The 24,707-nt window shown below is 39.7% G+C and overlaps 1 protein-coding gene across 1 annotated transcript; it reads left to right on the forward strand.

The window, feature by feature from the left end:
* The first annotated feature begins 17,593 nt into the window (after positions 1–17,593).
* FRG1 (FSHD region gene 1) lies at positions 17,594–24,707 on the forward strand. Its single transcript, XM_054203568.1, has 9 exons — positions 17,594–17,730; positions 17,889–17,956; positions 19,744–19,866; positions 20,826–20,883; positions 21,076–21,190; positions 21,569–21,673; positions 22,446–22,537; positions 23,584–23,694; positions 24,581–24,707. Exons 1-9 carry the CDS (start codon positions 17,669–17,671, stop codon positions 24,615–24,617), a joined length of 771 nt encoding a protein of 256 aa, XP_054059543.1. The 5' UTR covers positions 17,594–17,668; the 3' UTR covers positions 24,618–24,707.

Below are 24,707 nucleotides of genomic sequence, written 5' to 3' on the forward strand. Positions count from 1 at the left end.
CCCCTTAAGATACTGGTAGGCCACTATAAGGTCTCCTCAGAGCCTTCTTTTCTCCAGACTGAACAACGCCAACTCTCTCAGTCTGTCCTCATAGGAGAGGTGCTCCAGCCCCCTGATCATCCTTGTGGCCCTTCTCTGGACACGTTCCAGCACATCCATATCTGTCTTGTCATAGGGGCTCCAGAATTGGACGCAATTATTAACTTTCTCCAAGTCGCAACATTAACTTTTGCAAAATTAACTTTCTCCAATTCAAGTCTGGTTTGCCCACGATAGTAATGGGTAAGCCATCTCCCTGTCTTTATCTCATCCACAAGCTCTTCCATCTTATTTTCTTCCCTTGTCAGATTGAGAAGGTGGAGTGAAAGACCAGCTGGGTGGGCATCTGGCAGTCACCCAAGGTCAACCTGCCACAGGTCCTTAAGTACTTTTACAGCCTGGATTTCTTAGGACACTTCACCATCACAGATGCTTTTTTTCCTATTAGCAGTAGAGATTAACCCAAGAAATGGCACTTACTGCATATTCCTTAGACACACCGTATTCTTCCATTCATTAGATACTTCTATTTAGAACATACTCAGCATTTACCTTGATTTACATCATTTGACAAACATTTTTTCCCAAGTAGCTTTACGTATAACTACACATATGCTCCACACAGCTGCATCATCAACAAACATGTTTGTTACATTTACTGCTTACTTTAAGAGAACAAAATAGTGAGCATCTGAAATTTCATCCAAATCTTTAAGCAATTTCTGTAATTGGATACAGATGATCTATGGATATATACTATTTTTCTCATCTGCATCAAAAATTTTAGAAGGTGTTTTATTTGTACCAAATTCCCATTCCAAATGTTTATGACTTGGTTATAACCAAGAAACAAAAGCAGAAAATCTCTTCTCATCTTCCTATTGTCTACTCAAAATTTATTACCCAGAAAGATATATCATTTAAAATAATAATTACTAGCATTATGACAATTAAATTTCTGCTATACCTATTTTGCTTTCTGAAGAAGTCAAATTTATATTTAAAATCATATATGTAGATGTTACCCGTTCAAAATGATATTGCTGATTAAACTGTGAAAATGATACAACAAACACATAATGCCCAACAGCTTACCTGTCTTCTGATACTGATTTGGAAAACAAAATGAGATATTTCTCTGTCAAAATTCTCATCAGAATCATATATGTGAACACTAATGGGGAAAAACTTACCCAGAGTCATTAAGTTCATTAAGACCACCAGTCTCCCGCCAGGAATGCCTTTTAGAAACTTGCTAAACACCATCCTAAAAGCAGCTAGTTGTTCTTCTAATTTTCACTTAGATTTATTACTGTCCACCTTATCACCACGTACTCTCATCATAACTCTACCTTTTATAATTCTTCTTTTCTGCTTACCACCTGATACATTCATAGAAAACTATAAAATCCCTCTTTCAGCTTTCATTTTGCTAAGCTAAACAAGCAAAGCCCTCTCAGTTTCTTAAATGTCCTCCATTTTCCTCATTATTCTAATAGCAATTCTTTGCACTTGTTCAATTTTCATTTTCTCTTTACTGAATACGAGCGACCAGAACTGCATACAGTGTTTCACGTAAGGCCTCTTCAGGAACTCCACAGTGATATTCATCCCTCCCTGTATTTCCTGGATACATTTTGATTGATAAACTGGGAATTTATCTTTTTATTTCTTTTTTTTTTTTTTACATTAGCAACACTTTTCAAGTTAACCACTTCCTTCTCTAATTTAAGCCATCACTTATTAGGTGTTACTATATCAAATTCTGTAATGAAATCCAAATAGATGAGATCATAGAATCATAGAATGTGTTGGGTTGGAAAGGACCTTCAAAGGTCATCTAGTCCTACCCCCCTGCAGTAAGCAGGGACATCTTTAACTAGATCAGGTTGCTCAGAGCCTCATTGAGCCTGGCCTTGAATGTCTCCAGGGATCATCTCCATTTAGAAAATCTGACACCAAATCAAAGAAAGCAGTAACATTAATTTTGTGCAATCTACCTTTCAAAAACCACTGTAGCATTTTAATCCCATTTTAATCCAAATCTTTAAATTGCATTTCTGTCTGTAGGCTTGAAGGCAACTGTGGACAGTTTTACTGACCTGCAGTTTTTATGATGACTTTTGTCTGCTTCTCAAATACTTCTTCATTTTTAGCTCTGCTGGTCTCTGAACACCCCTTTGCTTTGTTTAAAATGTTTGCTACAGAAGCTGCAACAGTTCTGAGAATTCTGAGATGGAAATTATCTCATCAATCCTACGTGAGTGTACTAACAACATGAATTTCTAGCCTGTTTACAGGCACTGCAATTTACATGATGGTCTCCTTCCATTATCCCTCTCAGCTTATTGTCACTTTTTTTTTGAGAATGCATGCAGGTGCTAGACCTGCAGGATCCTTTATTTTCACCTGTATAAGTCTTCATCTTCTTCCCCTTAATTTCTAAATTCTCTCCAAGGTGCTAATTCATCCAGCTAAATGTCTATGTTTTTTCCTCTTAGTTGGTATACACTTTTCCAAACACATTCATCAATTTACAAGCATTCTCCATATTCGAGTTCCTGAGCTCTTCAGGATAGCTGAACATACTATGTATTTTCTTTTTGAAATTGAAAACCCCACTATTATTCTTCCATTGAATTTAAACTAAATTTACTAACGATCACTTAACCCATAATTACTTTCTCTGACCTTGTGTTTTATAGTCACAGAATTGTTTAGGTCAGAAGGGATCTCTTGAGATCCAGCCCCTTGAGTCCAACACCCACGCTGAAGCAGGGCCAGCTACAGCATGTTGCCCAGGACCACAATGCCCTCTTACTCAACAAAGTTAAAATAACACTAAGTCTTATTGTTTCAGGTTCAAGCTGCAACAGGGTAGGTTTAGGCTGGACATTGGGAAAACATTCTTCACAGAAAGAGTGGCCAGACACTGGAATAGGCTGCCCAGGGAGGTGGTGGAGTCACCATCCCTGAATGTGTTTAAGACTCGTTTAGATGTGGTCTTAACGGATATGGTGTAAGGGAGAACTTTGTAGAGTGGAGTTGATGGTTGGACTCGATGATCCCAAGGGTCTTTTCCAACCTAAATGATTCTATGATTCTATTAGTCACAGCTAAAAAATTTCCAGACCCTGGAGTCTCTAGTCAAACAGCTACTCTACCAGCAGCACAGTGAAAAGCATCTAAATCCTATCAGTATGTTTGGGGCTTTGTAAAAGTACAGTCACTGCAAGTCATACGCAAAATAACTTAAACTTCATTTACTCTCAAGTTCAGCAACAGAGGAGAGCAGAGCAAGGTGCAAAAGCAGGTAAATACTCTGTCTGTCAACCTGTTAGAAGTTGTAGACACGGCAGTAAATCCGACACAGACAAGCCCAGGATCAACACAGACAATGTAAATTTGATACACAGTTTTAATATGTATCTACGCTGGAGAGACCCGAACGGATCAAATGGATGGCTGCTTCTCAATCACATTTGAAGCCATAGCTGCTTTTCAGATATTCTTTCAAAAATACACAGGTTCCATCTAGTCTTTCTTATTGTAAAGCAAGTCATATAGACAGGCTTATTTCAGATAGCATCAAAGATTGGGTTTTGATTCTTACACTAGTAGTCAGAAATCACATGAAAAACAACCATTTTTTCATGTTGGTGCATTAGTTCTCTAAACCTTAATTAAAAACAAAGTTTTGCTTTTTCTATTTGAAACAGAAGATGGTTTGTACATTCACGTGCATGTGTGTCTGTGCATAGAGATGCACACATGCACACACTCCTTCCCTTCCCACAAGCCCAATGTCATACAGTATACAGGAGAAATTGGCAGGGGAAAAAACCCGAAACTTTCTCCTGCTGCTGTGCTGCCTTTGACGGGGTTAAATGAGCGCTTCTCATATCATAGGTTTATACTGCCGGTTCAGATAAATGGGTTTCATTTTATTGTTTACTTGTACTTGATAAGGTCCTTGGATTGATTCCGGTGGCTCACAATGCCTTCCAGGCACAGGATGTTATTCTTACTACTTGCATCCAATGCCTTTCACAACACAGTGGTTTTCTCTAAGAAAGGCAGCCATTGTGAAACTAAAATGTCAGCAAAATCAGCTCCTCCGTATTTGTAAAATGAAGGAAATTCTGTGAAATGACACCAATTATGTGCCAGCACAATAACCATAACACCCAGAAATATCAAGAGAGATGGAAAAAACCAATTATTTTTTTCCCTCTCCTATCATTGTTGGACAATATGGAGGCCCCCTGGAATCCATGACTCACCTTGCTAACCCACAACTAGAAAAGTATCTAAACGTGTTTCTAATCACAGAAGCTGCTCTTACAGAGCAGGCAAATATTTTTTAACGAAATCAATTAGCAGCAGCAGTAGCAACTCAGGTTCCTACAATTGAAAAAGTATGTCTCTCTCCTCATTCATCTCAAATACAGTTAATATTAATGTCCAGTGAACTCCAAACTTGCATGACTTTGCACTGGGAAATACAGTGAAACTGATGATTTCAACAGAAGACTAAAATAAAGATTTTTTGCATCCCTTACTCACCTTGTCACTGACTTGCACAGCCTTGAAATATCCGTGTAGTTGTGTATACCTTCACCTTACGTATTATCTGTAAAAGATGGATACTAACATCTGATTACCTAACAGAAATGCCAGCAACATTCCTCACTAGTAATAAACTATTTTAAGAACTTCATTTTTTAATTAATTCAAAGAAGCCAGACAACTGATTTATTATTCACGCAGTCTGGCAATTGTTCTGAACCTCCAAAACTGGTCCCAGCTTTTTGGAGCACATAGAAATTCTTACTGGAAGAGCAATGCACAGTATTTCTGCTTATGATCTTATCAAGAAAATGCAGATGTCACTAAAATAACTAAAGTTTTAAGATATTTTCCTGCTTTCTATGTGAATTTGGAGAATACTTTAGCTGCATGAGTTTGTCCCTATGCTTCAGAATTAGAGAACCAGCTCTGTTTTTTGTACCCTGGTCAAAATCTGCTAGAACTATTTTAAACTTCTCCCGACACTTTTTTGAATCTCATCCAGCTCTTTCCTCCATGTCAGCCCGCTGTAAATTGGAGCTGGCTGCACAAAAGAACTCCCACATTGCAATAGCAATTGTGTTACAACACCTGTCTCGCACATCCTGCTTTCCCAGGGAATCCTGCCCCATGGAAAGCACCCTGACTGCAAAAGTGGTCAACACTGACACCAAGATATGTCACATATCATCTGTCACAGCTACCTTTACCGGAGCTTACCAATCTTGCAGCATAGGGAAACAGAGCAAATCGCGCGTTACCTCCTCAGCTCCCACAACTCAGTAGCCCGTACGCTCACATAACGTTAAGGAGATGATTGTTAAAGTCGATATTCTCATCTGTGAGCTATGACCCACAGTAACTGCTAGAGGAGCACTAGGGTAATCACAGGAAGTATGACAGGGATCACAAATCAGAACCTTCACTAACCTAAGAGTAGTATTTACTAGGATTAAACACATTGCCCACAGAGCTTATAACCTGGTGAGTAGGAAATGCCAGAGAAGGTGTTTTCAATTCTGCCTTTCTTCAGAAGTTACATCCTCCCTCCCCCAGGGTCCACAGAGTAATTAGCCCTGGTGAGGATTCACGCTGCTGCATCCTCTATATGTACATAGAATGGACAGTAGTAAATTATGCTCCTCAAATCGAACTGATACTAGTTCTTCTAGGCAAACTGTAATAGCATCATATGGAAAAAATGAAAGCCCTCCTCAGAGCACTGCTGTCCCTAGGCCTCAAATCCTGGAACCAGGAGATACAGATTCAAAACCAGACAGAACAGGGTATCAAATCCTGGTCTCTGACATACCGGATGATCACTTAAGTGGTATGATAAAAAGGTGCAGGATGTTTGGCTCAAGGGATTTATGTCAAGTGTGCTAGTTTAGAAATATACAAAAAAAAAACCTCTTTGGCTTACTGTAGAGCAATATGTTCAGCACCATCTTCCTACATTCAGGGCCAGTTCTCTTATACTCGTGAGGAATTTCACACCTGTGCCTGAGCTTTCCTTTCAAATTAGCTGCTCATCAACTCTATTACTAAACAAACATGAAGCAGCTGTAGCGCTCAGACTATGATTAAAATTAAACCCTTCAAATCCAGCCTAGCTTAGAGAACCTCTGTACAGTTGTTCTCAATTGATTAACTCCAACTGGCTCACTACTAAAACTAATCTATTAATTTAACAATCTGAAAAAAGCTTCAAATAAAGAATTTCGCATCAAGGGGATCCAAATGATACTTCAAGTAAAACACAAAAAGATGATGGCACTAAAATGCTTTAAGAAAAATAAATAATTTACAGTTTTAAATTTCCCTTTTTTTTTTTTTGCCTTACAGCAGTTAAACTGTGGATTATTTTATTGATTCAACATTCATTGTTTTGTTTTGCACAGCACTAGAAAAACAGAATAATACCTTCACTGGTCTTCTAAAGGAGGTGACGGAAGATGCTAGGAACTACAAACCAATCAACCCACTATCAGCGCCGTGCACCACCTGCAGCAAAATACTGAGCACTTGCCAGAGGGCTGGGTTCCAACTGGGCTACAGTACAGGTTTTCGATCTGAACTTTCCAGAACACATACCCCCTCTGTGCAGTCAATGAAACAAAGAGAAAGACAAATAGGGCTGATCCATAGGTCTGCATTATCCTGTTTAATCATGATGGGATGCATAAAATTATAGAGAGCCAGCTACACAGTAGGCGAACGAGTCTTCTGCGTGAAATTTCAAAACATTTCAGAAAACCCTTCTTTGCCTTTACAACTTCTCCTTAAGAGAAAATACAAATCTACATGAGGACTGCAACTCATAAATATGAGCAGCAGTAACCCAATCACATACTGTCCTTTTCCTTGTTTCTATTTTAAGTTGAAAGGTTTAGCCTCAGGATCCACGCCACTTTACTGGCATGACAAAAGGGCTGAATCCTCTCCATGTAATGTTCTAGTTAAATTACCGGTATTTCACTGGAACCTAAACAGCCCCATAAATGTACCTTCATTAGTATTCTCATGACTCCGTTCTCCACCTGCTCACTGACTTCAGCATTTAAAGTCTGACAATATTTTCCCCACAAGATGGAGCTGGGTGTGGATTCTCTTTGACGCTGTTTCCATTCCCACCTATCCATCACATCCTACGGTCCATGCAAAGTACACAACCTCTCAAAAAGAAACTCACAATACTATTTAACAGTTATGAGACAATAGCCTGAGGCACTGTGTGATCCCAGCACTGGGGATCTGTCTCTAAGCCAGATGGACGCATAGCCTCCAAAAACTGGCACACAGTTGAGGAAACTGCCTGATTCAGTTCTCGGGATAGTAAGAGATTTAAAAGCCATACCAAATTAACATTAAAAAAATAAAATAGAGAGATGTTTGTAGCTCTTTTATGGCAGATGGAAGAGATAAAAAGCAAAACTTGTGTCATTTGAGTATGCTTCAGGGATGAATGAAGGCACCATACAGCATGCAGCCTGTGTAGGGAACCTTACTACCCTTCAGGAGGAGGAAGAAACAGGAGACCCCAAGGATCTGACCCTTCAGACATCACACAAGAGTATGTCTACATTGCATCTCTCGTGCCAAGAGGAGACCACAACCCCTGCAGTAGCCAAAACCATCTCAACCAGCCAGGATTACTCCCTAGCCTCTTTGCAGGGAGACGCTTTGTGGAGGCATAAAACAGTACTATGCATCCAGACAAAATAAGCACTCTGTCACCAACATCAAAGGAGGCATTTGAAAAAACAGCTGCCTCCAGCTGCTCTTCCTCTTTCCACTAGCAAGGGACTCACAGGTAACCTTCAAGAAACCACGTCACCTCCAGATGACTTTCCTCTGAATCACACTCCTACACTGACATGCCTCTTTTGTGAAGGTCTCACTGGTACCAAGGCTTAAACTTAATTTACCCTGAGGATCACCAACTTCAGAGGAGAGCAGAGTAAGGTGAAAAAGCTGGTAAACTCTCAAGCTGTCAACCTGTTGGAAGCTGTAGTGAGAGCAGTAAATCTGATACAGACAAGTCCAGGATCAACCCAGACAATGTATATTTGATATCCAGTCTTATATGTATCTACCTGCAGAGAGATGAACGGATCAAACGGATGACTGCTTCTCAATCCAGCATCACATTTGAAGCCATAGCTGCTTTTAACGTGTTCTTTCAAAAATACACATCATGGCACCATGTCTGGGGAATCTTGTCACATGCCTCCACATGCAGGAGAGGAAAATAGATGGCACCTGCAAACATTCTTAGCGTCTCTTATCAGCACCCACACCCCAAGAAGTAGAGGGAATAGCCTGGCACCTTCAGGTCAGAGGGGTGAGACAGTTGCTAGGTAAAGCAAGGAAGGAGGTTCCACACAGCAACCAGGAGCCTGACAGCTCACTTTCTATTTTTCCCTTTTTAGAGTTGTCACTGTCATTCAGTGGACAAATGCTCTATTTGCATGCGTAGGTATGGGTAAGCTGTGTCTTACACTGCTACAAAACCTTGATTTTTAGTAACTGTATTGCCTTGGACTCACGTTGATTCCACAGGGTGCTTTTGTTTCTCACTGCCTTTAACAGTCAGGTCACAATGTGGTCAGTGTTTATGTTTGTTGTCTTCCTGCGAGTAATCTGTCTCAGGCCATAACCCAAGCACGACATAGGAGTACAGTTAAGTCTGAACTGACGCTGAAGCTTTCCAGACCGCTGCAGTAAACTACCGTGAATAGTGTTTCAAACAATATTTGAAAATATTATGTGGTTGTGAACCTTGACTGTTATACACTGCTACCAAGACGGGCTGTCCTTTACACACTCTACCAGCCCCTGAGCAGAAGCCTGACCTATGCATAAACATGCTCTTCTTTTTAATGTCCCAGCGCAGGCAGACAAGCACTGAAGGACTATTAAGAGTGGCCTGGCTTGCAGGGCTCACTTCTTGCCTCACACCACAAGACTACCAAAATTATTTTTACACTAAAAGAACTGCACCACATGAGCTTGTTCCCTGAATTTCATGCCATTTGGGGAAAATAAAAAGAAACCATTGCTCTTTTCTTTTTTCACTCTAACTTCAGCCAACTGCACTTGCCATCCTCTGACATCCTGTCCCTGGGTGAGGGGGCCTCTGCACTTGCTGGGACAGGCTGGTTGCCTTGCTCAGAACAGAGGGCACCTCTCTGTCTCCAGGGGAAAATGAGGTGCATGGCTAAGGTGTGCACAGCCTACGCATCTGACCATAGATCCACAGATTGCCCAGTGCTATTGCTGGGGCCCTGGGCAGATGGTATTTCTTTTAACTAGACTACTTGTGGCTTTCCACTGGATACTAGAGCTAGGCATTTTGTACCTCCTAGATATGGCAGTTCTGGACACCTCAGGCAGTGATGAAACCTGAGCTAGATCTTGGTCATCTGCAACAAAGACAACAGCAACAATGGGCCTTACCAATGCTGAATTATTCCCCTGAAGCCCAGTGTAACCAGATCCAAGAATAAGTCCTACCCACCACATCTGAAGCAGGTCTGGGAGAATTTCAGGTGTAGTGCTCTGTCCCGGTTACAGCAGATCCTCACACACACCCCAAGGGACTCCACCCCAAAAACAGGCCAAAGAACAGCATGGATATGGCTCAGTGCTCCATTAAGAAATTAATTGTATAAATTACACACCACCTATTGCACATGCCAGAAATTCTGCCTGGATTATTCCCTTGGACTCCACACCAGCCAGACAGTACTTTGGGATGCACTGAAACACCTTAGCCAGTCTCAAAGACTTCACCTTTTAAGATCTAAACCGGATCACGCCTTGTCACAACATAGTTCCGTGAAGCTGTGATAGCAAAACAACTATTTTTATCTTTGGCAAATTAGATTTGGGATTTTCTGCAGCAGGAGAGACCCCTTCAGCAAAATAAAGCTTAATTGGGAAAAAATAGTTCATGCTGCACCTATACTGTAAGAAAAGCATTGATGTACGCTGAGGGTATGTCATGGGGAAAACAGCCTGAAAGCAGGTGATGCATACTGAAATGCTCCCTCTCCTTTTCTCTCAGGATCAGAATATGGGAATATCAGCAGTTTCAACTCCCACTCACTTACCTGCTGTGACAGGACATAAGCCAACAGATGTTGCCAACTCAAAGCACTCAACAATCATTAGTCAGGCTAAAAAACTCACAGCAATGGCTTTAAAAGCAGTATGGTAAAAAACAATAGAGGTGGCCTTCTTTTGTTCTGCCTTTCAAAGTTTTAAACCCTTACAATCAGGTTTTATGTCTCTTCTTCATAACCGTGAGGGACAGGAATTCTGGATTGCATTGTATTTTTTCAGTAGAAGCTAAAAATATGACATCATTCATTCATTCAAGTTACTGAAGCTTTAAAAAACAGTCAGGCTGCATTAGGATGGTGAATGCTGCCATCTCTGGATGCCATATTTCAAAACAGTTTCCATATACTGTGCTATGGGTTAGAAACTTTATTTCCTAATGTCAAGAAGGAGGGGATGATTGTAAACTCAGAACCTGTTTTGTTCTGCTTGTGCTGCTTTTAGAAAACATAACACGAAAATCTGAGCAAACCAGACTTACTAGATATGTGATGGGCAAAATTAAAAACAAAAGTACAATGAGATACTGATGATAGTCCTGATTAAGGCGAAGATCAGGAAGTTCTATATTTGCCTTTCATCTCTTGAACTGCCTCAAAATCTAATAAATATTGTCATCATTTGGCAGTGCTCTGGATGAAAAAACACATAGGACAATCAGAGTCAGGCCCTCACAAATGAGCATGAGTTAAGTGTATTTATTTCTCTTTTGTATTTGGCCCAAGAGGGAAAAAAAATACCCCAGAAGTGGAACCACCATCGCTTACATTTTACACATTTACAAGGAAGTGAGTGGACAGGGATAATACAGAGCTTAGAATTCCCTCCTGAGCCAAAAGCTTTTTCTATCTTTGCCTAGACTATACCTATTCTATATACAACAGTCTACAGGTCTCCCTTCCACCTCCACAATTGCTAAGTCCATACAAAAGTATTTTTTACAAGACATTCACTGCCACTGCATCAGGAAAAATTGCCTTTTTGTGGAAGAGCATCTGCATTCAGGACAAATTACACAGAATCAGGAGCTATGGAAGATAAGAGAGGAAAATCACTTAGAACAGCTCTTCAAATTCAAATGGGCAATGAAAACAACCATATAGGGTAAATGCTCCAGTCCTGTTAGAAAAAAAAAAATGCAGAAAGAAATTATATGGCAATCCTGGGGGAGAGGAAATATAATTTGCAAAGAAAAAGTGTACAGCTTTATGGCCAGGACAGCAGCACTGAAAATGAACACCCTGCCATGGATTCATTCTCCTTTTAAGTCCTGCCAATTCATATCTCATTGAAATTATAAAGGATACCCATGTAGTCTCAGAGGACATAGAGTAAGAAAAATATATAGCCCAAAGGGAAGTCACATACTCTTGCAAGGGGGTGGGGGAGCTCACCCTCGGTAAGCCACTTCTCAAAAGGAATGCTGTGAAGGTGAATACATCCTTTCTAGACCATGCAAAACCACCTGTTTATTTCTTACAAAGTCACAGAAGAAATACAAAAAGGAAGAAACCTTTTTTGAAACACTCAATTAAAAAAAAAAAAAGACTAGTTAGAAACTATTTAAATTAAACCTGATTATAGGCTAACAAGGAAGAAGTGCAGCAATGCTACATATACATGAAACGGCAAATCTTTCCCCATGGATCCTGTGGCTTTCCTAATGAGATAAACAAACTCAAACACATGTAACAAGGGAAACAAGGCTCACTGGAGACAAGAAAAAAGTGTGTCCTGGCAAGGGAAAAGTCTGCATATGAACACATAGCACAAAGCAGGTAACTTGCCACAAAAATCCTGTCATGTTTAATTTACAGTTGAGTTTGCATTTGCCATACAGTCCCAGTGAATAAGAGACAAGGTTTTCAACTACATTTGCATCAAACATGCTAGCTATTTGTCAGGACGTCAAAAAAACATCAAATACACTCAACTTACAGAATCAAATTTCCATCCTATAAAAACTGAAATTACAGTATATAGCAATAGGTTGCTTCTTAAGCACTGGAAGTAATGCAGTTTGATTTTTCGCTCATTAGTGTTCTATGATTTACTAGGAGTTTTTCTTCACAGACTCCTTTCTGTGTGAGGGTTCTCTCCCATCTCAAGTAAGAATGGGGTTCATATTGCAATCCTTCCCTCCATCAGGAAGCTATTGGTCTTTTTCCTCCTTAACTAATGCCAGTTTCAGAACTCACCAGAGTTCTATTATTGTTGTGACCTCTACCTGTCTGTTAAATTGGAACAAAACTGGCCAGTTTAAAAAATATTGATAAAGAAACAGACTAATAGGCTGAGACACAAATGTGTTCACATACATACAAAATATTTCCTTAGTACATCAGGACAAAAATCACAACAATTAGCGGAAAAGAATAACATCATTTGAAGAAGTACACATTACAAGGCATTTGGGACAACAAGGAGAAACCAGAAGGCGTGAGCCCAAGTAAACACCATAGAGAGTTGGAGCCTACATGAGATCACTGTACATTCCCAGTTGCCTTTTCATTTCTCTTGCATTCCCTCAGTGTCAGGGATTTAGGTGAGTGCTCCGTCCCCCCTTGACAAACTGTAGAGCAGGGTCTCAATATCCGGAGAAGCAGATATTGAGAAGGTCTAGCCAGCTACAAAAACTTAGCCACAATAACTTCACAGAGTAACAGAGGGAGTGATCAGGCAAGGCAGAAGAAGCCAAGAAGCCACAACCAACACAGGGTCTCTGAACTATAGATGCTGAGCACTTGGGGGGTCTGAGCTGGGTCTCCATCCTGCACCCAACAGGCTGAAAAACCCTTCCTATTTTCCAAATATTCTAACTACTATACCATAAGCTGAGAAGTAGAAATGCCATTTTGACAATATTTACTTACCTGTGCTAAAAATCTAACACTAACATTTTAGGTTTTTAAAAAGGTAATTTCAGGTCACATTTAAGATTTAGAATTTATAATAAAAGCATTTTCAGCATGCAGTATTAAAAATGCCAAGAATCAAATTAGCTTTTTATTTACATCTGTCATGTCACTGTGGTATGCACCATCATGTCCCGGGGATGCTTCCACATCAACACAACTGCTGCTGAGCATTATGAGAAACCACCGCAACATTCCAGTCTATGTACTTTGTCCCACTGGGGAAAAATTAAAATATAGTTGCTCTGGTTCTAACTCACATCAGATTTCACTCCTTCTGTAAATGAGTAAACAAAACTATATCAGTCTTGGCTGTTACATCAGTCAGCAGCTTAGATATTTCACAAGGGCCCCATACTTATAAATGAAAGCAAAAAAAAAGCATATAAACTATCTGTCAACTCTGCTACCAAGAGAGCTAATTCAAGTTTCTCTTGTCTGGAGAGGTATTTTTATATTTCCTAACATAAATAAACAAGACAGAAGAAAACTCCAGTGCCCAAGTTTTGGTCCAGGCTCTTATGACACTAGGCTATATTCATGGATACTCAGTCTCAGCTCTCCACTTTCATCAATCCTGAGTGTCTATAGGAAATGTTGTTTGTAATGATGCCCTTCAAACTTGAATGATGAAAGTGCGCATTTTGCAAATGACACCTCAGCCAATCTGCCCCATCTGCATGAGAGACGGCAAATGATTTCACTCTTTAGGCATTCAAAATAAAATGCACATGCGGCAAATTCCAAGCTGGCAGGAAAATCCAGTCATTAAAAAAGTGATTTGTTTTCTCCATTTGCAAACACAAAGGCTCCATTTATTTCCATTGCCATAAAGAAAATGAACTGTTATATTTTTTTAAACAATCATAGCCAGCACATTTTGGAAATGTTTTAATTTCAAAATTACTAACTAGCAAATTAGAGTTTAAATAGCTTTTCTAAAGAGGTACCATTTTAGATACAGTTTTCTGATTGATGGCATCGCTTTGCCCTGTGGGAAAAGGTTTTACTGTCTTCTGTATACACTGTAGTGACGCCTGTTTGTTGCTGGAGTCACTAAATTAAAGAAAAAACCTAAACTATGTGAATTTTAGATAAAATCACATTCATTAAAAAGAAGATATATTTCACATTATGAGAGCCTGAAAAAAGTCTACATTTCTTTTCAAATTAGAAATTTATGCTCTCTGTCCTTCTGTCTTTCCCTCTTCCTGTTCATAATGGGGAAAACAGAATAGCAAATAAAGAAAACAGCAAACATAACTGATACAGCCTCATCCTAAGAAAGCTTATAAACATGCTTAACTTTACACAAAATGAGTTGCTTAATTGAACTCGCTGGGACTATTCCCAATACAAAAATGTAAGCATGTGTGTAATTCTTTTCAGGATCATGATGTGTAACAGTGATCTGTAATGAAAATAAAACTATCGTTTTTTTCAAATTTCTTAATCTACACTTATTTTTGTGGCTATAGCAACATCTGGTGGACAAACGGCAAAATATAAAGACACCTCCATCGTATGATATAAATATACGTATTTTAAAATACAAACTGGTTTTACTTCCTGGTTTTTTTTAAAGTTAACAAGAAAAACCAACAATTTAACTTGGTCAATTCTTAATAACTTTAAAGTTATTACATCTCTTAGAAAATGCTGTATATTCTTAACCAAAAGTGGTCAAGGCATGTTTGTTTCATAACATACTAAAATACTACCTTTTTCTCTCCCATCCTCCCTCTCAGGCAAGTGCTTGTATACTTTGGAGTGCTGGCAATGGTGTGTCAATGTACATCAAGCCACTTCCACAACAGTATACAAATACCCCACAAATGCTCAGGTTGCACAGTTAAGCAGTCAAAAAGTCAAATCTATGACAAATAAAGTACTAAAGTTAGAGTTAAGAAAACAATAAAGAACCCCTGTAGATTTGGTCTCCATAGAATCAAAGCCTAAAAAGAAATCAAAATAAAACTTCAAAATAACCAAAAGAAACACTGGAGGACAATTTAGTATACAGGGGTGAGGCTGAGTCATCAGCATGTTGACAGACTTTCTTTCCGCGTCACCCATTTACTCTGTGCTTTCTTCTAATTCCTACGTAATTGCTCTCTCTTTTTTCACATACCCTTTACTAAAACTTCTGCCTTACAGGCATATCTGTTTAGAACCTGCAAAAAAGTATTTAACAATAAAATGAGAGTCAAATACAATTATAACTATATTTTCTAAAATTGTTTGATGCTGAGGTTAGCTTGAATTAATTTCCAAAGGGCTGGAGGCATGAGAATGTGGAACAAAATATGAATACGTTGACTAAAATGTTTTAACAGGGAACAAGCCCTTGTATCTACCACTAAAAACAAGGAAGCAAACAATTCTGTTATTGGTTGTAAAATTCTAAGACAGTATCAAAAGGTTTCTAGAAGAAGTCTGGCAATAATCTCTAGAAATGCGAAAATAGAAAACAGAATTTACTTGAGAGTGAGGTTGAGATCAACAGATGGATTGCAAGTAGTCCGGTTAGGTATCTCAGTCTTGTATTTGGAAACCTGGAATTTACCGAGGGTAAGGCTGAAATCAACACATGGATTGCTAGTAGTCTGTCTAGGTATCTCGATCTTTTATTTGGAAACCTGGATCTTCTCTGGTCCTTCACAAACAGTAAGATGTGCAGGACCTTCACAACCTGACTGGACACAAGACTTTGCTAATGCAATAGTTCCCTGACTGCAGCTCCGTGCAGAGATCAGAAGTGGTCAGCAGGCTGTCCATCATTGCCTGCAGCTTTCTGCACTGACTATTTTTTTCAGCTTTTACTGGAAGAACTAATTGCAAGATTCAAGTTCCTGGGACTGCTAAGTCAATAAATCAATAAAGTCACATACTGTCTACTACAGCAACACACTTCCAACAACTGCTTCAAGTTATCCACTTCCAAAACGCTAATCAAGGAGACAACTGTCTGCCACTGACAAGCTGCAACAGATGAAGACACCAGCAGGAAGATGGCATGCCAGAGATACAAAAAATAGTATTCTGAATTTACACACACCAGCAGCTTGATTGAAGTATTGCTTTTGCTGACAAGCAATTGCCTCCTCCCAACTGCCTTCTCCCCAAAGCTCCAAAATGAGGGACTTGCCAAAAATTCCTGAAAGACCATTACTGTTGCTTTCATTTTACATGGCAGGTGTAACCACTCCAGCTTCGCAGATAAAAACATGGGGTTAGTCATGTTAGGCACACAGATGGACATTGAAAGCATTTTGGTGAGATGCAGCAGGGTCCTGGATCCAATCAAAGTAGCTGTGGAAGACACCTGCAGTCATCCACAAACTCCAGGGTCTCCACTGGGACATTACGTATGCAACAGCTTTATCACCCAGCCATGATTTCAGTGATTTGAAAGGCTTTGACATAACCATGTAGAAGACTCTCATTTCTTACATGTAGAAGATACCTTTGAGAAGCTGAGAGCTTGCAAGCATAGAAAGGCAATGAAATCAGAAACCAAAAGTAAGCAATCCAATGTCTGTATGTGTTCATGTAAGACAAGATTTGATAGGGATGGTATCTTTCACTTGAGCAGCTAATATAATCAGCAGACAACCTTTGGGGCACAAAATCCCTTCCATTGGTGTGAAGTAAAACAACAGACTAGAAGAAGGGACTAGAGCACAAGTCTTGTGAGGAACGGCTGAGGGAGCTGGGGTTGTTCAGCCTGGAGAAAAGGAGGTTGGACTTGATCTTAAAGGTCCCTTATAACATATTGGATTCTACGATTCCAAGACTAAACATAAATTACAAATTACTGCTCTAATTGGGAGTCTAACGTGCTAGGAAAGCCACTCCCCAGAGAAGGAGGAGCAGTACTTATTGAAAGGGTGGTAAGTTAACTGTATCAGAGAAAGGCGGTTATACCCCTAGAGGAAATCCTGAGGTAAATTTTACTCCATGGAATGCCAAGTGGCTGCCAGGATGGGAAAAACTAACATAAATGTCATTTTGCCCCCAGTTTGGTGCACTGGGTTGACTTATGAACTTCATTTCCCCAACTTGCCTTCACGGGCCTCCCTCGAAGCTGTTGTTCCTGCCTCAGGCTGGCCTGGTGCAAGGCCTGCTGCCCGTGGGGGAGGACACAGCTCCACGGGCTCTGCTCTGCGTCCATTAGATCTGCTTTTAAATAACACACACGGACAGATTGCTACCCCATGCCGGAGAGAGATGCGCAGGCTCATCATTCCTTGCTCCTCGAGGTCTGCAAAGCGCTACAGCAACCAGCGGAGCCAAGCCAGCCTTAGAAGGGGAAGGCGCAGGGGGACACGTAATTTTAAACTTGTATTGTTTTAGTTTTACCCTCAAATTCCGTGCGCAGCCCCCGCGGAGTGCCATGAGGGACGGTGAGGCAGCCGCTGTGGCACTGCGCATGCGCCCGGCGAAGGGCGGAGAGACGGTGGGGGGAGGAAGCTTGTCCCTCCGCGGCTGCCGTCCCTGCGCGGTCGGCACAGCCCGATATGGCCGAGTATTCCTGCGTGAAATCCACCAAGCTCGTCCTCAAAGGGGCGAAAGAGAAAAGGTGAGGAGCGGGTTGTCCCCCCTTCCCTCACCTCGGTGCCTGGGGCTCTAGCTGGGCTCTGGTAGCCCGGGGCTGCGGGGCGAGGCCGTGTGTGAGGGCTCGCTGTGGAGGCGCCGGGCCTGAGGTACCTTCTTATTCCTTTGCATCTCCCTTCGCAGCAAGAAAAAGCACAAGGAGAAGAAAAGGAAAAGGGAAGAGGATGCGGCAGAGCAGCTTGATATTGTTGGTGAGGAGAGTGTGGAAACTCTAGGGGATAGCAGAAGCTGAAGAGATTGCGGTAGGACTTTGTAGGCTAAATGTGGGCCTTGTAGAGGTTTATAACTATTTCTCACAGCGTGTTATTTGTATGTTGGGATCTTCCTAGACTCCAAATGGAACTTCTGACACCAATGGGGTGGATTTTCCACTTACCTTTTTAGCTAAAGTATGTTTTTATGTAATCTCAAGGTACTTATCAGGTTGGCTATCTCTCTTTTTTTTTTTTTTTTTTTTTTAATTTCCCCAAGTGCTATTTGCTTCAGGAGGAGAGGCTTTTTAGCACTGTCACGTTGTTATTTAATGACTGCATTTCTATGTAAATAACTTGCATCTTCTGTTACTATCGCTTTGAAAGTTAGTGTTTGGATCACCTGCGTGTTCTGTTCTTACTCTGCAACTAGTTACTTTCTGACTGGGTTCTTTAGTTCACTCAAACCTTTGTGCCTTTCAAAATGAAGAGTCTTGGTTAGCTTGTTTATTTGTTTTTCACTTGACATAGTTGCTTGACTGCTGTGATGTGTTCACATTATAAATTCGCTGCTGTTAATTGAAACTGAAGACACAAACATTAACCAGTGACAAAACAGAACTTTACTGTTTCCTCTTTCATAAAATAGAAGGATCGAAGTATGTATTGTCCTGAGTGGTAACTTGACAGACTTTTGCCCTTCAGTGCTGTCATGTCCTTGATTGATCACAGTTCACTTCACAAACAAAAACAGCTAAAAAATAACCACAAAGTTAGGAGAGATGCAGATGTATATTGTAGCACAGTGCACATTACCAGATAAATGTCACTTTCTATTATGTGTATATAGGCATAAGCTAAAGTAGTGCAAGGGGAAGTCATCCTTGTTCCTGTGTTAAAACAAATTACGATATATGAGAAAATAGGCTGTTACGTCGTACCAGAGATGAATGTTAGAGATATTTTATGTTCTTTAGTTTAGCCAGATTTCAGAAAAGTGGGAGAGATTTGGAAAATTCATACATTGATCTGCGAGCCCTGACTGTATAGGACAAGACAGTTAGCTCTGTATTTTGCATAAAGATAGAGGAAGATCATTTCTTCTCAAGGCAGATTGACTTGCCAAATTTACCATGTGGAAAAAACCCATCATATTCAGATTAATTAAAAATAGCTATTATCCTAATCAGGTAGAAAATACTTGTAAGGCAATATACCAGGAAAAAATTTTACTGTTTAAAAAACATAAACATCATAATTCTAATTAATGCATCTGGGTGGGGCTACCTTAAACTTTGATAGAATTCTGTGGGCCCCAAACATTCAAAGAGACAGATTGGCTTTAGGATTACAGTTCACACAAAGTAATGTTACAGCAAGGTGAGATAGATGATCTGTCACTGTTGTGTTGGAGAATCTAATAAAATGACTCCAAAACTGCAGGAAGCTGGTTCAGAGAAAAAAAACCAAAACCTTCCTTGCAAGGTGTTATCTTTGCTGGATCAGCTGAATGGATCAACTGGCTCTGTGGACTAACACAACGAAGGGATGATGCGCAGGAGCCTGTGACTAGAGATGACAGGGTGGGTAGAACAGCAGGACTTTCTGATTCAGTGGCAACACCATTAATTTGGCTTTTTACTATAAAATAATGCACAAAGGTCTTGAGATAGCAATTGCATCTTTAGAATTTCAAATCTCGGAGAAGACACAGAAATATCATCTCTTGAACTACTGTAATCAGAAGTTGTAATTACTCTATTTACTGTCATGGTTTTGTATTTTAGGAAACTGGTGGGCTGTCAGTAATTTCGGTGAAATTACAGGAACTATCGCTATAGAAATGGATAAAGGAGCTTACATCCATGCCCTCGACAATGGCTTGTTTACACTTGGAGCACCACATAAAGGTTTGTTCCAGCAAATTTGGAAATAAGCAGTTTTAGTAATGAAAGGCATAAAAGTAGCCTCATTTAAAGGCAAGCAGTTTTACAGCTAGAAGAAGAGTTTATTATAAATAATGCAATAATCCTAGCCATAGCATGCAGATGACTTAAACCTAATGACTACCAATCAGTTTCACTTATCTAGTTTCTTTCTTTTTTATGTGTACAATAAATTGAACTGCATTGGAGATGATCACCTGTTAAAGCCATACCATTTACTGGATAAAAAAGGAGTATAACTTTTATTAAATCCTATAAAATCTTTATAGTATCAGTTGAAGAGTGAAACTCAAGGCAGATGAGTTTCAAGGCTTATTGCTGCATCCTCATCTTAATATCCTTGTTTTGTTGCCACACAAGTGAGGTGCTAATGCGGTGGGATAATTAACTTGTCCTTACTTTGAATTTGAGAGCCATCAGTTAGACACGGTCTCTCCCAGAGCCCTGATGGTGTGTTTCACCTCCAGGGTGAGATCAAAGCAACAATGACAATATTATCTCATTTTGGATGTGAGGGATGGAAAGGCTAGTAGCTTTTAGGATACTGAGTTGTGTTACCAGAGCTGAACTGTGATACATTTTGTTATGGAAAAAATAACATTACAAGGAGATTAAGGTTTTCAAAGCCACCTGGAGAATTACAAAACCTTCTCACCTGTAAATTTCTTTACACAATGATTGTCTTTATTTTGTGTCTTGTTTTAAGCACTCTAAATATATGAACATAAAATAAGCACCTGCATTGATTTTCTTCAAAAGTGAATATTCAAAAAAGGAATTTTTAAAGAAATAGTATTGCAGATTTCCTTAGTATTTAGCAGTGCCCAGTGTTTAATTCAACTGCTTTGAAACAAAGTCTTAATAGGCTAAAATACTGTATGTTTCATACTTCATACCTAACTAATGGAAAACTCATTCCTCAGATGATGAAGGCCCTAGTCCTCCTGAACAATTTACAGCAGTGAAGTTGTCTGATACAAGGTAATTAGAGTAACAATGTTACAAGTTTTGATACTTGTTATTTTTGTTTCTGGTGTGAATACATGTTTTAATATTAATTCTCTTGAAATACATTGTCTGCTAGTAATGTGTTTGTGATGTCTACTAATAATGGATATTGTGAATTGCTTGAATTGAAAACATTCTTTATTGTTTTACTGTCTTTTCTTTGAGGATTGCTCTGAAGTCTGGTTATGGCAAATACCTCGGTATAAATTCAGATGGACTTGTTGTTGGACGTTCAGATGCAATAGGATCAAGAGAGCAATGGGAACCTGTCTTCCAAGATGTAAGCTGCTTGGAATAGCATCCTAGCATTTGACTGCATTTTGAATTAATCTATATTGATGGCTTTTTGTCTGTGGAGTAAAAGCCTTTTGCAGTCTCTTCCATATTGTAACTCTTAATCTCCTGTTTTCCCAACTGCAATGCACTTACTATAATTGAAAGTTCTTAAAATACTTCAAGTTACTGCATTTTGGCAGCTATAAGCATCTTAAGAGTGAAGGAGCCAGGAAGTCTGCTGGCTAGCTATTGAAGTGTCCATATATAAAAGAATAAAACGCATTTACAGAGTTCTTTAGTGTTATTGTAGAGGATAAATCTTATGAATCAAGGATTACAGACAAAATCTTTATATTAACAATATGTGATATTATTTCTGCAGAAGAAAATGGCATTACTAGCAGCAAATAGCCGTTTCATTAGATGTAATGAAGAGGGAGACATAGAAGCCAAAAGCAAAACTGCAGGGGAAGAAGAAATGATAAAGGTAATCTTTAACTTCTACAATTAATACAGGAGTGGCATGGATATGCAAACAACCAGATGTCTGTGTGCTACAACTTACTTACTGTTAATACAGTTATAATAGCTTTCTGTAAGCTGTCAAGGGATTTGGCCACAAGAAAGGCAAATGAGCTCCAGGGCTGCATAAACTGAGATACTTCTAGTAGAGAGAGGAAGATATTTTGCCACAAAAGGGCAAGACGCTGGAGGGCAAGACAACAGTCTATGTGATGTTCCAGATAGTTCTGAACAGCTTGGTACAGGAGAGATGAGTTATGGCTGAAGCAGGGACGGAGAAGGGTTTGGCAGAACGATGCAGAAGGGGAGATCTTTTAAGTTGGAGAATGTAAAAAGACTGTCTTGACTTGATCTGAATGTGAAAAATACCTGTGTGCCTCCAAACAGAGATAGGTGTCTACTAGTCAGAGCAATAATATTTTTTAACTCAGTCTCTGAAAAAGGCATTTTACCCCTGCTAAAAATAAGAACCGTAATGGTGCTTCTTTGGGATGAAGGCAATTAGGTCTTACAGTAGTATCAGGGATTACACTTAATATTTCCCCTACTTCAGACAGGTCTTGCTTTTATTGCAGTTGTCTCCAGTTGCGCATTAACCAATTTGAAAACTGTGAACTTAAAAAGTCACTGTGACTCTCATTCTGTTACGAAAGATACATTGTCAACTTCAACCTGTAACTTCTGGTTTTAGAAAAATAGGTGGTTTGTGTTTTGTTTTTCTTCCTCTCAATGACTAGATTCGCACTTGCGCTGAAAGAGAACCGAAGCAGAAAGACGATGTTCCACAAGAAGACAAAGGAAACGTTAAACAGTGTGAAATCAATTATGTGTATGTAGTTTAGAGCTGTTAACAGGCTCGAGTATCTTTTTTTTTCTTCTTTTTGGGGCTGCCTTTGGTGGAAGGGCCAAACTCCCACCCAGCCTTTCACTCCCTTTCCCCTCAGCAGGACAAGGGGAGAAAATAGGATGAAAAACCTATAAAAACCAGATAAAGACAGAGATTGCGCACCAGTTACTGTCACAGGCAAAAGAGACTCAACTTGTGAAAAACTAATTACATTTATTGCCCATTAAAGTAGATTTGGTTAGTGAGAAACAAAGACAAAACTTAAAAACACCACCCCACCTTTCCTTCCTCCATCTCCCAAGCTCAGCTTCACTCCTGGGGGGGCAGGGGGGTAGCAATGGGTGGGGTTTTCATAGTGGTTTTTCTCTGCCCCTCCTTTCTTTCGCTTTTCCCCTGCTCTGGCATGGTCCCCTCCATGGGCTGGAGGTGAATATCTGCTCCAGCTCCTGAAGCACCTCCTCCTTCTCCTTCTCTGTCCTTTGATGTTCATGCTGCCATTTTGCACTTTTTTTTTTTCCCTCTTCTCGTCTGCCTGTGTGGCATTTTGCCCTTTCTTACATATGTTTTCACAGAGGTGCCGCCAGCTTTGGTGATGGGCTTGGCCGTGTCCTGCGGTGGGTCTGTTGTGGAGCCAGTTATGCCCAGCTGGGGCAGCCCCTGGCCTCTTCCCACAGAGCCCAGCCCTGCAGCTCCCCCACTACCAGCACTTTGCACCTACACCCAGTGCACTTTTGCTCCCTGACTTGTTATGTTCGTAGGTCTCTTCAGAACTTCTAACCACATCATGCCATTTGTGTAGGGCTCATTCCCACTTAAACTGTCAAAAAAAAAAACCTGAATCATTTTCACCTACAGAAGTATTAGTGCAGTGTTGGATACTGTGATGGTTTGCTGGATTTTATTAGGCTAGTTGTCTACTGCATAATAGAAGTTAAGATTCTTATATTCTTATCACAGCTGCTGTTTTATCGAAACACAAAAACTTCAAAGAAGTTACACTTTGTAACATATTTTTCCCCCCCTTACAGAAAGAAATTCCAAAGTTTTCAAGACAAAAAGCTTAAAATAAGCAAAGAAGATACAAAAGCCCTCAGAAAAGCCAGGAAAGAAGGCACTTTTCATGAAATGCTGCTCGACAGGTACTTCAAAGTACAAGAAATAATGTAGTGATTTAAAAATTACTGGCAAATGGAATTACAGTAAACCTGAGATACAGAAGAAAGCTAGATTTCAGGGCAGTGGGGTGTTGAACATTTCATCTTTGGTCAGTGTTCTGCCTGAGATCTGGGGTTGGCTTTTTTTTTTCCTTTCTGAATTTTCAGTTCTGTAGCTGAAGTTTGCAGGTTTGCATTTACTCAGAAATGAATTCTTTTGGAAATCTTCAACTAGGTTATTCAGTTTGTTTAGTACAGAGGAGTTGAGGGATTGATCTTTTTCATCACAAAAATTAAGCTAATTTTTAACTTTCAATACCTATGGCACTAGAACATTTTGGAGAGGGGAAAGCTGCATTTTAAAGAGAAATAGCGATTTATTAAGAACAGTCTTCGTGTTACCTAGTGGGAATAAATTAATTTTTTCCTCTCAGCTGAGACTATAGAAACTGTCTCAAATTTTTAAAACATTTTGTATCACTATAAGTATGTGCATTAATTCAGCACGTGGAGTGCAGAATACTGTTTCTGATAATCGCAAGTGATGTGAGAACACTCCTGGGCCATCACAGCTTGAGTGTCAGTTTCAGATCACTCTGAATCTGAATTCCATTCCTCAGAGTGGGCAAAATGCAATTCATGACGATGTGAAGGGAAACCTAAGGTTAACTTTAGACATTGCAGTTCTAGCTCCCTAAGAAAACAAAGCTAATTAACAAATCCAAAGTGGTGTTAGGCTTTTATATGTGCTGTAAAGTTTAAGGAAAAAATGCTTTCAATGCTTCCTTAACGCTTTGAGGCGGATAAAACACCCAGGTGTAATCATATTTGGTCTTAATCTAAATCTTGTTTTGTTACTCTTTCCATATAGGAGAGCAAAAGTGAAAGCAGATAGATACTGCAAGTGACAACCAGCTGGTCCACTTTCTTCTGCATCTTTGATGACAGGGTTAAACTGAAAACATGAGTAAAATGTTTTATAATTATTTTTTATTGAA

Source organism: Rissa tridactyla, chromosome 5 (assembly GCF_028500815.1).
Source record: "Rissa tridactyla isolate bRisTri1 chromosome 5, bRisTri1.patW.cur.20221130, whole genome shotgun sequence".
NCBI classification, from domain to species: domain Eukaryota; kingdom Metazoa; phylum Chordata; class Aves; order Charadriiformes; family Laridae; genus Rissa; species Rissa tridactyla.

Coding starts and splice junctions, on each gene's coding strand:
- FRG1 (XM_054203568.1), top strand. CDS start 17,669: ATGGCCGAGTATTCCTGCGTGAAATCCACCAAGCTCGTCCTCAAAGGG. Junction 20,884..21,075: donor GTGAAGTTGTCTGATACAAG/GTAATTAGAGTA, acceptor CTTTTCTTTGAG/GATTGCTCTGAAGTCTGGTT. Junction 21,191..21,568: donor GGGAACCTGTCTTCCAAGAT/GTAAGCTGCTTG, acceptor TTATTTCTGCAG/AAGAAAATGGCATTACTAGC.